The 14,631-nt window shown below is 39.3% G+C and overlaps 1 protein-coding gene and 1 long non-coding RNA gene across 5 annotated transcripts in view; one reads left to right on the forward strand and one right to left on the reverse strand.

The window, feature by feature from the left end:
* Window positions 1–10,880, reverse strand: part of LOC113683412 (uncharacterized) — a 29,589-nt gene extending 18,709 nt beyond the window's left edge. For 3 of the 4 annotated variants that reach the window (XM_089204084.1, XM_089204082.1, XM_089204081.1), the window contains exons 1-7: window positions 10,599–10,880; window positions 6,143–6,430; window positions 5,325–5,660; window positions 4,747–5,061; window positions 4,120–4,239; window positions 1,680–3,353; window positions 672–951 (exon numbers count right to left, since the gene is read on the reverse strand). In XM_089204084.1, coding sequence (XP_089060210.1) covers window positions 672–951; window positions 1,680–3,353; window positions 4,120–4,239; window positions 4,747–5,061; window positions 5,325–5,660; window positions 6,143–6,430; window positions 10,599–10,641 — 3,056 coding nt within the window. In that variant the 5' untranslated portion in view covers window positions 10,642–10,880. The remainder of the gene's footprint in view (window positions 1–671; window positions 952–1,679; window positions 3,354–4,119; window positions 4,240–4,746; window positions 5,062–5,324; window positions 5,661–6,142; window positions 6,431–10,598) is intronic. The other variant, XM_089204083.1, reaches the window with a different exon arrangement.
* A 908-nt stretch (window positions 10,881–11,788) lies between these two features.
* On the forward strand, window positions 11,789–13,756 carry LOC149047404 (uncharacterized). The gene is made up of 3 exons (XR_016185912.1): window positions 11,789–11,986; window positions 12,417–12,613; window positions 13,566–13,756. It is a non-coding gene; the product is annotated as an uncharacterized LOC149047404 (long non-coding RNA).
* Window positions 13,757–14,631: the final 875 nt, after the last annotated feature.

The following is a 14,631-nucleotide window of genomic DNA, read 5'->3' on the forward strand; positions in this document are numbered from 1 at the left end:
GATGCAACGTCAAATAATGAATTTCCTAGACGTTTTTCCTCCAAAAGAGGTGTCACATATCTGCTAGTGTTTTTACCAAGCGAGATTCACATCCATATGATATATTCTCTTAGGAAATGTTACATCATTCCTCATCTTAACGTTCAAGAAAGAATTCTGCGATGAAAAAAATTTGCGTCGTGATACAGTCTTTTAGATATCACCTCTGAGTCATTCACTGCAATTTGCTAAATCAAAATACAAAAAGTTTGAGGTTGTACAGGAAAATTGACTCGACAGCAGCAAAATTAGAAGATAAGGACGTGATCTAACAAGCAAAGAACACACGCATCGCAATTGTCGCTACACTGCCTGAAAACTTGTCGACGCTGTGCGAATACAATGAAACATTTTTGGACCAAATGAGCACGCCTCGAGAGTAGTTTTCTTCCCCTCGTTCTTGACTACCATGTGTTCCTCTAATATTTTAACAATGGGAAATTCATGTAAACTTGACATTTTGACGGAGTTGCATTGATTACGATGAAAAGTTTAAAGGAACAAAGGCACGAAGAATAAAAGTTTTTGCGAGGGTCGATATTGCATACACTCGATTTTGTTGTTAACCTTTGCTAAGAGGGTATCCGATCTACAACATGCCTTACAATAAATAGCAAACTATGTTTACTCACGTTTCGTAGTCCTGTTTCGCGCTGTAAGCCACACCCACATCATACAGAGACTTCGCAGTTTCCTGATGTTGCCCCAACAGTTGCCTTCGGATTGAAATTGATCTGCTGCTGTAATTAATGGCGTTGTCGTAGTCACCCAAGGCGTGGTAACTTTTACCAATCCAACTAAGAGTGTTTGCCGTAAAAGGGTGGTCACCGAGGTTTTCTTCATAAACAGGAAGGACATGTGACAGCCTTGTTTGGATGGCCAGCATGTGTTCTCGCTCCACCATTTGAGAAGCTGCGAGTCAAAAAAGAAGCGATCAACCAGAAGAGTGCAATGACACTGGCGACTAAAATGGCCAAATTTTAAATAAAAATAGCCAGGGATTAAGGAAGATACAATAAGGCGAGAATGGAAAAATATATTTTTTTTATTTCTCTCCATAAAAGCCACATGCTAAAACTAAGAATATTGCGTAGTTTAGACGAGAACTTAAAAAATGCAAGCTCTCTTCGATATTTTCAAATAAATTTCTCTTTTATTTTAGCCCACTTCACTAATCAATTTTCAAATTCACCGCCGGCGGCGCAGTCAAGGTCCCGGATATATCTTTGCATTCTGGGCGATGATGTAGAGAGGTTGAGAGGTCGTTGGTCAAAAGAAAAAAAAAGAAACCAGAATGATGCAAGGTCGATCGCCTGTCTATTTTTAAAACTGCGCTTTTTATTTAACTTACAAGACCCGCATTAGCCATACCAATTGAGTACTAGAGTGGTGAAGGAAAATGGCCTTGAGTTCTTTCTACACACCAGCATATGCCACCAACATCACCTCCTAATTGTTGCATCAATTTATCTAAATGGTACTTAAACAATTTCGTTCGTAATGAAGCTTGTGCGAGGTGCTCGTGGATCTTATTGCTAGCTTTCATGGAAAAGATTCAATGGGGATAACTTTCCGCAGATGATTCCCCTTTACGAATAGCTCTTACCATTGAAGCATTAAGAAATTTAATTGCCACTAACCTGCTACATCGTTGAAACAGGCAGCTAACATGACATGATCTTTGATGCTGTTTAGTTTCTCTACTCTGTCCTGTCGCAATTTTAAGGCGATCTCGAGATATCCATAGCCCTCATCAACGCGCCCCTCGCGAACATAACAAAATCCAAACTTGCTCATGCACTGGGCACGAGTGGTGTCCTTCACGTCCTTAATTATTGATTGAATGTCATTTGCTTTAGTCAGCATTTCTTTGGCCTGATACAAGGCTCTTGGACAAATGTGTGGGGTACATGTGCAGCTTAACACTGTCTTCATTCCGATGTTCGTCAAGCAAGCACTATAGAGGTGCAAGTGGGAGCGACATTGATACGCAAGCTTGCAAAAGAGCAACTGAAATTCTTGTTTGCGCATCACCTCGGCAAGAAATCCAGCTGCCTCGTTAAAGGCGTCGATGCATTGCTCCCTGAAAGTTTGGTCAAGCTCAGGGTGATCGTCTCCACACCAAGCCATGGCTTCCCGAATGTTGTCCTTTTCAGATCTGTACTGATCAATTGCCAACTTGCAATCTTTACTCAAGAATGTTTCGCAAAGTGTAACAGCCAAGTCACTGTAATGACGAACGAAAGTTGATTTGGCGTCTATGTGATCGGACTTCAGTGAAAAGAAATCTCGTATGAAAGGATGGAGGGAATACTGACAATTTTTCCTGTCGAAGCGAAGGAGGTTGCTATACCCCGAGGAATTTAGGCAAGTTTGCAAATCAGCCGTGACAGATGACCCAAAGACTGCTTGAAATTGCTCTTGCGTGAATCTGTGTGGAAATGTTGAGAGCATCAAAATAATCTTCTGATTTTCTGGACTTAAGCGATCAAAACAGATTTCAAGAGATTTGGCGATGCGATCCTCGTTGGCTACAAGTTCTTTAGCAAGACAACTAGGTGAAGTTGTGGAAAGTTGGGCCGCCTTCTGGGGATTTTCTCCCTTTAGAATCGAGATCACTGTGCAGATTATCAAGGGAATACCACCACAAACGCTGACCAGCTCCTTAATCAGATCGTCGTCCAGGCCATCCTCACACTTTGAGAACATAGAGGCTGAATCATTGTCATTCAGAGGTTCTAGGTTAATCAGTTCGAAAGGAAGAGACCCATTGAAATCATAGGTTTCTCGTGATGTGAGGACAAGCTGGATGTTTGGACTTTGTCCGAGGTAGTTTAGAAATGTCAAAAAGTCGCCCTGCGTGACTTTACCCCGCATTTGAGTAAAGCAATTTTCAGATTTTAATTCCTGATGGTATTTATCGTTGCTCAATTGATCCTCAAGATGCAGTAAGTTGTCAATGTTTTCAATGATCAACACAACACTTTTTCTCTTTAGAGAAGATATGCAACTTAATGCTTCAGTTATTGTGTTTTCACCAGGAACATACCCAAGGGTCTCGATTATTTTGCTTGCTAAATCTTCTACACAAGTGACACCTCCAGGTTTAACGTACGCGACACACGTTTTCCTTTCGATCATCCTATGGGCGACCTCTATTACCACCGACGTTTTCCCATATCCAGGTGGTGCTACAATTTCAACAGCCATGTTTGAAGACAGGGCAGTTATGATACGTTCGCATGTTTCATTGCGGCCCACCAAATCTGTCCGATCTGGCAAGTTACCATAATGACCAGATTGTTCCTTCACTTCTGCAAGTGAAAAGACAGAAAGACCATTTAAGACCATTTATCCCTTTCCACTATTCATTGGAATAAAGCACAGCAGCCCAATAAAAAGGAAGAGCAACTCTGGTGACAACAAGAGTGTGAGTTTAATAGTTGCGTGGAAGTTGGTAGGAAAAACAACAAAACTTTGGATCTTGCTTTCACTTATATAAGTTCCACAAACAGAAAATGCCACAGATAAACCTTTTGTAGACGGAAGGTTTAGAAGGGCTAAACGCTTTAAGCATTCCTCAGAAATCGAGCAGCTGAACTCTTTGGGTAATCGGATCCTGAGTTGGGGAAAATCGCCGTTTGTAAACGTGGTTGTTGATTTTGCAATTTTCAAAACATGATTTTGGCATGAAATTGCCTTTGGCTTAAATTCAGGCGCAAACAGCCTTTAATAAGCTTTCGCAGTTTGAATGCGACCATGGTGATATACTGATCAAGATTGAAAACACCACTTGAAGTGGGGAGAAGGCATTTAGCGTAAAGCTGTTAGTAATCTACCGTCGTATACAAGCTACAACGACGTAAACATCAACATATAGTTTTGCGAAGATTACTTTTTGATGAGGTTTCTACCCACTTAGCTCCTCGAATAATTGAGCTAAGTAAGGACAAGGAAATGATGACAAACCCATTGAAAATGACTGTTCCTAGTTACATAAGCATAGCACAATTTCGACCAAGGCTTCTTAACTAGCTAATTCTATGAACATCACGGGTGAATTAACGCTTTCCTTCTTACCTTTGTTAGGAAAGGAATCCCGCTCTTCTCTCTCGAAGCTAGTTGAAAACATCTGACCAGTCAGATCTGGCATGGTTAAGCTGTCCTTGAATAAACGACCAAGTCCTTGCAAGGCTGAATCTGAAGGAAGAGAAAAGGTATTCAATGTTATGAGAGGATAGCTTAGTTAAGTCGATCTTACTTCGCATGTGCGAGAGTAGTTTTACGGACCTTGAGTTGTAAAAAAAAAAAAAAAAAATCAGAGCTAGAGTGTCAGAGTTTAAGATGTATACATAGGACCTTTTTGTTTATAATTAATTTTTTATTGTTCCTGTTTTTTTTTGTTTTTTTTTGTAAGCGTCGTTGTGACATCCGCCTGTTTTTTTTTTTTTTTTGTAAGCGTCGTTGTGACATCCGAAAAAAACGTAGCATGTGCCTGTACCCGAATGCTTTTCTTCTAGCCATCTCTTGTACAAGGGGTACGAGGTGATACACATTAGAGATCATGGCTTGTATAACAAAAAGAAGCAGGCTTGGGCATAAGAAACTGAAAGTGCCGCACCGAGGAGTCAAAGAGATTAATTCAGGAAAGGCAAACACTGAAACTGTCCAATAAACCCCAATGTACTTATATCAGCGAGAACCTACCAACTGTGTTGGGAAAATACTTGGATATTATCTGTATTGCGTCATTTCGCTCAATCTCATCTAAAGCTTTTGCAACGTCACTTAATGCTATTTCAGGGAAGTGCGTGGCCACCCATTCTAGAACCTCTTTTGTAGGACTTTTCCTGACTTGTTTGACATCAGCAAACTCCCGACGCACGTCAGCTGGTACTTCCATTTTCCAGGCCAGATGTGTCCAGTTTTTGACTCCAGGATTCTCCTCTCGATTAAGTTCTAGCGCCAATCTTTCTAAGAGTTCCGATCCAGGGGTTATGATATCCTTAAGTAACATGTCGTCTACAGAAAAATAAAGGTATCCACAGATCATTAGTAGTTAACTTTCAAGAAATGGGGCCTCAGCGCGGAGAGAACTTTTGTCCAATCGATTCTTGAAATACTCATGCGGCCAATTGCATATTGAGCTCTTCATAGTTAGGGACCACCTGAAAAACAGGAGAGTCTGACTTTTCTATCGATAACTTAGAAACAAAATCTAGGCTACAAAGGTGCCAGGCGTCGTTAAACTTAAGTTATTTGTGATGCAGTGTTCGACACTTTACCTCTCAGTTTCTCCTCATGAAGAAAATTCACCAGATCCTTTCTCTTAATAGAATCCAGAGCTTCCTTAAGACTTAAAAGTGTCTTTTGTGGGCAAGTTGTAGCCAAATGCTGGAACAATCTGCCGGTCGGATTTTCAGTCGATCGTCTCTCAAACGTCCAGCAGGTTTTTCTAGACACACCCAGTTTTAACGCCAAGGTATACCAGTTTGACAAAACCAGTGACGTCCTGTCTAAAGCAAACGCAATTTCGTCCAAAAGACTAACTGTGGGTGAAGGAGCTTCATCACTTGGCGAAGTGATCACATCAAGAACTCTTTCAGTGTCAGTGCAACCGGCTGATAGTCAAACAAATTAAGAGAAACATACTCAGTATGAATTCCTGAGAACCTTTTTGATAAACTGCCACAGACAGAGGAAAAAATTTAAATAAAAAACAAATAAAAATACGTCACACTCGTGATGAGCAGAATTCCATGCACTGTTTGACAATACTCACAATTCTCCCTTATATAAAATTGAACAGCTGTGAAATGTAGCCAGGAAATTACTTAGTTATTAATCCAACATAACAATCCTTCAAGTTTTCAAAATCTCCCTAAAATCTATTAAATTTAGACAGTTGATCAATGGGTCATTTTTCAGTGAGCCAATACCGTCCCAAAGAAGTAAAAACAACACCAACAAGGTTTACTAACTAACAGCATTAAAATCTGTGTCTGAGGAGATACGGCAACCTCCAAACGTCCCATACTGAAAGTCCTCTTAAAAGATGACAGAGACAGAATAGCAATTGACTTCAGTCAATTTTGTGTTATACCTCTTGTGATCAGTAAACTGATTAGGTCGTTTCTCCCGATCTCGAATAGGATGTCTTTTAGCTCTTTAATCTTCAAATCTGGATTCGAGGCCGTGAGATAATCAAATAATCGGATGGTAGGACTGAAATCACCATACTTTCTTAGTCGTGTAATCACATCCGAGTCGACATCCAGTATTGATGCCAAATGTCTCCAATTACGCATCACTCTCTTATCACGGTCCAAGCACAAACACAGTTCTTCTATAAACTCTGAATTATGACGTAAAATGGCAGATAATTTCAACCCTAAACATGACAGAAAAGTAAAACAAAATGAAGGATTTATTCCACACTGCTAACTGAGTGATATGAACTATCATTGACATTGCAGGGAACAAGCTTCAGGGTATTACTGAGCACGAATCATTTGGACCCATGTGTTCACTAGCCGACGTCTATGAAAGCAGCCCTCGTTAGCATGCACTAAGTGAGAAATGAAGTCATCCGTCAAATGAGTAAGCACCGACAGAATAAACATTTTTCATAAAATTAATGCAAACAAAATGCTAAAGTTGTTAGCAAGTTAGTCTGATGCGTACCGTAAGAAACAAATGCAGTTCGTTGTCAGCCCTTTTATTGCATGTGGTGTTGAAATCTTTTCTTATAAGGGTGAACTTCACCACAATATTAATTGCAAATATACCTCTTTAGTTTGTATGCTTTGTTTTCTTAATGTAGGTAAGTTTTTGAGTAAGTGTGGACTTGAACGAGAGAAAGTTGAACGAAAACGGCAATTATTTTCCAACTCCTGAGGAAAAGTTCTTCAATAAAAGTAAAATTTTTCTAGACTGTACTTCCCCTTTAATGCCTTTTGTGTGGTTTTAGGATAAAACTGATATCAACGATGCCAAAATGTAAACAGGAAATGCAGTAGCTTCTGTATCAAAATTGTTCAAAAAGGCGAATAATGTCAATTAGCATCCTATCAGCCATGACAATGCAAAATTTCTAAAGCTCAATGAGGCATGGACGCGATGTTAACCATTAACATTCACCTAAAGACAAACAATGCTTAGAAACAACTCAGTCTTACTCTTTTAGACTATTAGTAACCCACGCGTTTATCTGACAGCCAGAGCGTGTCATTACACGCACGACCCGGCGTTTCAAATGTCACAATAGCTGGTGTAAACTGTCACACAAATCGAAAACACTTCAAATGGAAAGATTCTTGTCTGTGTTAACTCATACATCTCTTAAACTATTAAACACAAACAATATTCTTCTGATCGCGAGCTCAACTAATGAGTACAAAGCCGTTTTCGAAACTGTGTAGCCAGTTCTTTTAAAAAGCTTCCGCCTAAGTTCCGCAATTACACAAATTCTAGACATGTTAAAAGCTGGAAAGTTGTTGGCCCTCTTGCAATCATTGCTAACGTTGGCGGCGTTACCTGCTTCCATTGAAAGCAGTGATTCTGGACTTATTTCGAAATTACAAACATTTTATTCGCAACTTTGAATAATCGTGACTACGGCCTAGATGTCTAAAACTTACGAATGCATTCAGTCATGATTTAGAGCAAAAGAGGTTAAATCACTTTATTTGAAAGAAACAGACGAGAATCACTTACCAGTCGATAGACCTCTTTTAAGCAAATGAGCTATTGTAAACTATAACTGCCGATTTTTTTCGGGTAACGTCGTTCTACTGTAAATTCAACGTCACGAACATAATTTTGACAATTGCATGTACTTGATCAATGTCGGACCCGTAGTGCATTTACAAAAATCTCTCCTTGGCAAAAGGACTACGGCGAAGAACTCGAGATTGAAAAGCGCTTCAGATGTATGCTGTGCGGCTGGAAACCAGTCAAGTGAGCGAAGGAAGGTGTACTTCTCAGTGGATAAATTAGATTAAGATAAACCCAACGCTGAACCGTAAACAAATGATGCGGCTACTGATGAATATTTGTGTCGCTGTTTTGCTACGAATTATCCTTGCGTGGGGCAGGTCCTTCGCTCGTCGTTACATAGGTAAGATTTGCTTGACTTGAAATTAAGAACAAAGCTTGCACCAACTGTATCTTTATTAAACTCTATGCTCTGAGGCAGGCAAAAAGTTCAACCAAAACTGAATAAGAAGGTACGAACCAACTTTTCCCCTCCCTGAGTAGTCTCGACCCAGGCCCTCTTTTCTAAACACTTAAATATCGTGATTAAAGCCTGTTGCCATGGCTTGGAATGTTTAGATAGCTACGCGCCGACTCGTGCCTAGTGCTTTGTGCGGCAATTCCACATATTTACGAGAACTCTGTTCCACAAGAGAAAGATGATTGAATAATATAGTGACTAATTGACATTTAAGCAATAAATAAAATGGTAACTACTGATCATATTAATAATAATATTAATGATAACAATAGTAATAGCAATGATTATTTATAGGGGCTGGCGCAAAAACCTTACTGTTCCTCTATCTGTCTATTCACTAGGCTTTAATAGTGATTAAACTATGCCTCTTTTAATTTTGCCTATTAATTATAAATTGTTTTCTTATTTCATTGCAATTCCATTTTTCAGGTGACACTTTTGCTTCACACAACAAGGCATTTCGCGTTGCAGGATATTCGGCTATTCTGCCATTTCAACATCCATCATTCCGTCGATAGGGTCAATGTGTTATATTTTGGACCTCGCTTTCTTAGCAAATTTAGTGGCTCTTTTAGGCATTAGTCGCTAATCAAAATAATAAAATATTCTCTCTTCGAGTGAATAAAATCTTTCTTCACGTTTTCCACGATCTGCTTATCAAACTTATTTGGGTATTTCTGCAAGGTGGCATATCCTAAGATTTGATGGAGCCACTGACACAGACAAGTTCAGAGGGAGATCCGAGACAAGATTGAGGAATACAAAAAAAGTGGCACCGAAAAAAAGGGGAAAAGGGGGGAACATACAGTGGAATGAGCCTGGTTGGACGATGAATTGCTAGAGGAAAGAGAAAAACGACTGACTTCTCTTCATTGGCCATCCGCCATCACGTCCTTTTCACAAGGCTTCTAAAGAGGTTACCTGTTGGTCTTTACATAGCTATCGTAACTCAGCATGCAAGAAAATATTCTCTTGACCTCAGATATTTTCAAATCAGAGATACCGAACAATAAGCCGCTTAAACTTGGATAGCTGCATTTCTCGTTGGGTGAAAAGAGAAAATTTTCCCTTTTTAAATAATACTTCCTCGTTATATCAATCAGAAAAAAATACTGCAAATCCACTTCATGAGTGAAATGTTAAGTTTGAAACGTGGAGTAAGTTTTTCTTAAACGAACTGTCCATGGTTGCGTGACGCATGATTAATTCATAAAAACGTTTCCTTGTGACCTCCTAGTTGTTGACAAGAGACAACAACCAAGTTGTGTAGAGTCTTTTCGCCTTAAAAAAAGTCTAAGGAAAAACACTCTAAGCAGTGTTCAAACATATTTTGCAAAACAAAAAGACAAGAGTTGTGCCTCAGGAGATAAGATATTTTCCATTCAAGTATCCTCTCCTCTATTTTTAGCTGAGTACTCACTCAAGCATGAACTGACACAAGCTGACATGGCACTGAGTCACCATCGATGTTCAAGTCCTTAGGCCGGACGAACCCAAAAAACACTATTTTTGGTTGAGATACAAAAACATCAAACTTTAAAGAACAAACGATTGAAAAAGTAAATAAGCTTTCTTATGATGCATGTTATCGGCTAAATTTTTAAAATTTGCACGAGACGTGATTGGGCAAATCTTAATTTGCATACATGTACGACAGGGGCAACTCATAATGTACGTCCTAACTTAGCACTGACCATGCACTTTTCGTCGCTGATTCAAGCGTTAAAACGACACCAATATTAAGTTAAAGATAATGTGAAGTATTCCACGTTACGAACTTCCGAAGCTGGTTTTACGGTATTACTAAAATTGTGTCATATATGGTTAGAAGAAGAATGTAATTGACTTTTCATCGGTTTGTTGCGTCTCGCGACTCCTTCGCTGAAGCAATTTGATCACGCAATTCCAGACCGTATTTTATTGTACCTAAGACGTTACAGCCTCAGTTCCTTGTATTGACTTTTCTCAGTTACGTTTTCCTCGTTTTATAGAAAGTCTATATAGAGTCTACTTCCGCCTATATATTTCAAAATATATTGCGAAATTATTCACTTATTCACACTAAAACTAAAACCCGTAGCCTTTTCTGAGCATTTTTCTTCATATAAACAACGTTACCAGGTTTTGATTAACTTTTTCTAATAAAATTACCACCACAAAATTAACCAAAAATTAGAAGCCCCTGCGCAGTGACTCGATGATAATGTTACTAGGCGTCAAGAGAGTTCCGTTGCGAAGTTGTCGATTCAGTTATATTCCTCCTCAAGTATTCCTAGCTTGATCATAAAAGTCAATAGTTAAAGCAACTCATTAAATCACTCACCAACAGAAAGATCACCAACAGAAAGATCACCAACAGAAGACATCTTGAAGTTTTGGCCACTGAATTTTCTCAGTTATCTTCACTCCAGCGGTTATGAAGGCGAATTACTACACAGACGATGTTTGTCATGTAGATCCACTAGCTGTTGATGAATCAGGGCTAGGACAGTCCTTTTGGCATCTCTCTTGGCTTACTAACGGACAATTAACTTCATAAATACCTCACACTGTTGGGTTCAAATTACAATAAACGTCGACGAGGTAACAGCATCAACTAAAGGAATAAAGGGGTAAGTTTCTAAAGAAACTGTGGTGCTGCGTCGGTGGGAGAGTAAAGCAGGTAATTTAGTGTTAACAACTGGGTTGAAAACGTAAATTAGCCACCGTAAAGAGTAAAAAAGCTGACGTTTCGAGCGTTAGCCCTTCGTCAGAGCGATTAGAGGAATTGTGGGTTGTGTGTGGATTTATATGTAGAAGGTGGAGCTACGCCATTGGTGGGAATATTGTGACGAGAAATGTGTTTTTGTGTTTTCTCGTCACAATATTCCCACCAATGGCGTCGCTCCACCTTCTACATATAAATCCACACACAACCCACAATTCCTCTAATCGCTCTGACGAAGGGCTAACGCTCGAAACGTCAGCTTTTTTACTCTTTACGGTGGCTAATTTACGTTTTCAACCCAGTTGTTAACACTAAATTACCTGCTCAACTAAAGGAAGCCTGATCAAAGGTCATCTACCAATGTTCCAGAATACCGAAGGGTAACCCGGCAAGGCGAAACGTCACCAAATAGAGTACAGCCTGAGATAAGATCAGGTCTCATCGTGATTTAACCATGTAACTCTTGGTCACGCTAGTTGCGATGAAAATTTTGAAATGAACACGAACAGATGAAATTTCCACTAGACAAACTAAACGCGACCGAAATATCTAAACCGCCTCCCCTTCCCCTCCCTTACTCAGCCTCACTCTACCCCGGTCTTGTGTCCAGCATTTTCACTCATGTTTGGCAAGGACATGTGGGAGCTCATAGTAACTCAACGCTGGAAAGATGTCGGGCATAACCGCACGAAATGTTTACAGTACATGCATAGACATGTCTCCTTAGACTCGTCACGCAATGCTCCTCCTCAACGAACGTCGAGGAAGAGCGTTGCGTGACGAGTTTGAGAACGGCTGCGAATGAGACTAAAGCCTGGGGAGAACATCTACGTTTCCCAATGACACAAATTTCACGGACGGAACTCTTCCTAAGACCTTGTCTACTGTTACAGCTTCCCTCCCGCTCATGGGATCCTTCACAATCTTTCTCACGTTCTGGATGTCGCCCGACTTGCGAACTACAGCTCGCAGAATGATCATGTTTATAACAAATGAATAAAGGGGTAAGTTTCTAAAGAAACTATGGTGCTGCATCGGTGGGAGAGTATAGCAGGTAATTTTGTGTTAACAACTGGGTTGAAAACGTAAATTAGCCACCGTAAAGAGTAAAAAAGCTGACGTTTCGAGCCTTAGCCCTTCGTCAGAGGCCTTCGTCAGTCGCCGATTTCCTATTTGCTGGCACAACTATCATAGATTATTTGGAAGACACATCGGGATCAACAGGTTATTTCGTTCCAACACTTGAGGTGACACTACCACGAATTATGGCGCTTGTTTCATAGCTTATTTGGACAGTTCATTTGTCCTTCTTTTTTTACTTAACAATTTGTAGAAGAATTTCCATGAAATCAGAAAGATTGTTTTTAATGTTTTTCACGTAACGGCTTGGGGAGTACCTTTTGTGATCACTGTGGTTGCTTATTTCTTCAATAGTTAAGTTAACTATTGGCAGACCTTGAAACTGGGTACAAGTGCTGGATCCGGAATGAAAAAACTTGCCAGACAATGTGTATCTGGACAACTATTACAGGAGAGGGCTGGGCCATCATGACATGCATCACCATGACTGTGTTCTACCTACTGGTCAAGCAGCACATAAGAAGAGAGCTATTAAAAAAAACTTCAATAAGGTCAAAAAAATTTGATTGAAATGGTGCTCAGAGGAATAGGTTAATTTTGCACTTAAGCTGGGTGGCCCATCCAAGTGGAGCCAATCCTGGTTTCTGTTGCATGAAGCCAGAAGGGTACCAATCCATCTCAGGGTTATCCTAATAAGCTTTTGTCAGGCTTTTACAATAGTTTGCCAATAATCATTTCTTTATGTCCCCAAGAGGAGACAAGCATGGGGAGGGTTCAATATGCATAGTATCTAATTTCTTCTTACATTATAACCCTTATATCAAAATCAAATCAAATTAAAAAAACAAATTCTCTCAGCCATTACCTCAAAAAAATGTTTAGAGAACAGTATGGAGTATATGCATACTGATGTTAGAGTGTAAAGCAGTAAGATAAGTTTGATGCCAAAATAATATAACATAATAACCCAGTCAGCACTCCAATTGGCACTTCTTTGTCAAGTCTTCAGAGCATTACCCAGTAGCTGGGCTAAATTTCATTCCACTGAGGATATGAATGAGATAAGATTCCTATCACTTTATTGGTATACACTTCAGTCAATGCCATTGGTAGTGGTAGTGGTTAAATTTACACTTTTAACCCTTTAACTCTCAAGATCTGATTGTTAATTCTCTCCTCTAGCTGCTACACATTCCCTTGTTAATAAGTTGGGAGAATTTGGTTGTAGATCAAGATAACAACTACCTGATACATTTGAGTATTTACATCACCTTTTTGTTGAATAGTGCATGGATATTGTAGGGAGAAATTACTTGTTAATCACCTCTGGGAGTTAAAGGGTTAACTTAATACTGGTAACTAGTAACTTGGTTCTCTTTCTCAGACTCTGCCTACACTCTTTCACTTAGCACCTGTAGTTCCCTTTTTCTCTTTGCTCACCTCATGATCAGTCTAGCTGGCAGAGCTACATTGTAATGAACAGTTTCTTTTCTCTTTTTTTAGCTGAAGTCAAGATTTTCTCCAGGAAGCACATTTTTAACATGGAAATCTGCTCATGTTGCAAGAATGATGGACTGTAAATTAACATTTATTCCCATGATATTTATCCTGGAGTGTATTTGGGGAACCATATGATTTTTCCTCCTTGTAACACATTTTCACAATCATGGAAAGGAAAATTTTACTTTACAGTGGCTTGAAATTCTTCATGTAAATAACACTTCCCTATACTATCACTGAAACACTGATTGATGGACCGGTAATATTCTTGTATTATTCGATGCATCAGTAAGATTTAATTGCTTAATTATAAACATATAGTATTCTTTATGCTCTGAAGAGTTTGCAGACCCTGATTGTTTGAAGATTGGATGACACTATCCACTGGGTAAATCTCTGTCTGTTGGACAGTGCAGTGCATTTTGCAATCACTTATCTGCTATGTGAGAAACCTGCTTGTTGATTTAAAAACCCAGTGGTTGTCTATAAAAGCCAATTCCACATATCTCAACTGTGTGCTTTTGTATTTACCCAAATTTGTGGCGTGTGGCCACTATAGTTTTTTTTCAGTTTGGTGGGGAAAGGAGAGGGGGGCTGCTTCTTAACCCTTAGTCCCCAATGAGGTACTTGCATCTAATTTCTCTTTACAATATCCCCCCTGAATAACACATTTAGGACACAAGAATAGTTGGAAATGATCACCAACTAAACAAACTCTTGATTGTTGAACAAATTCTTCCTGTCAGTACCTTAGGAAATGTATTGAAAATAGTACATAGAATATGCACAGTGATGTTAGAGTAGAAAGGGTTAATGTATAAACCAAACTCTAACTTTTACTTTGTATGTTTTTCTTCTATGGCATTAGGATTAACAGCCAAGGATTTACAAATTTCATCTTGTTTGTCTGGTGTACCACAAAGATAAGAGAAAAGTTAATAATGGGGTGTGTTCATTGCCTGTCACTTTTTTGCAGATGTCATAAAAGAGATCAATCAGTAATTAGCAGAGAGAGGTTTTATAAAACATTTAATGATGAATAGATACTGTCAGTGCTCATGCTCTGTAG

This window comes from Pocillopora damicornis, chromosome 4, assembly GCF_964200805.1.
Source record: "Pocillopora damicornis chromosome 4, jaPocDami1.2, whole genome shotgun sequence".
NCBI classification, from domain to species: Eukaryota; Metazoa; Cnidaria; class Anthozoa; order Scleractinia; family Pocilloporidae; genus Pocillopora; species Pocillopora damicornis.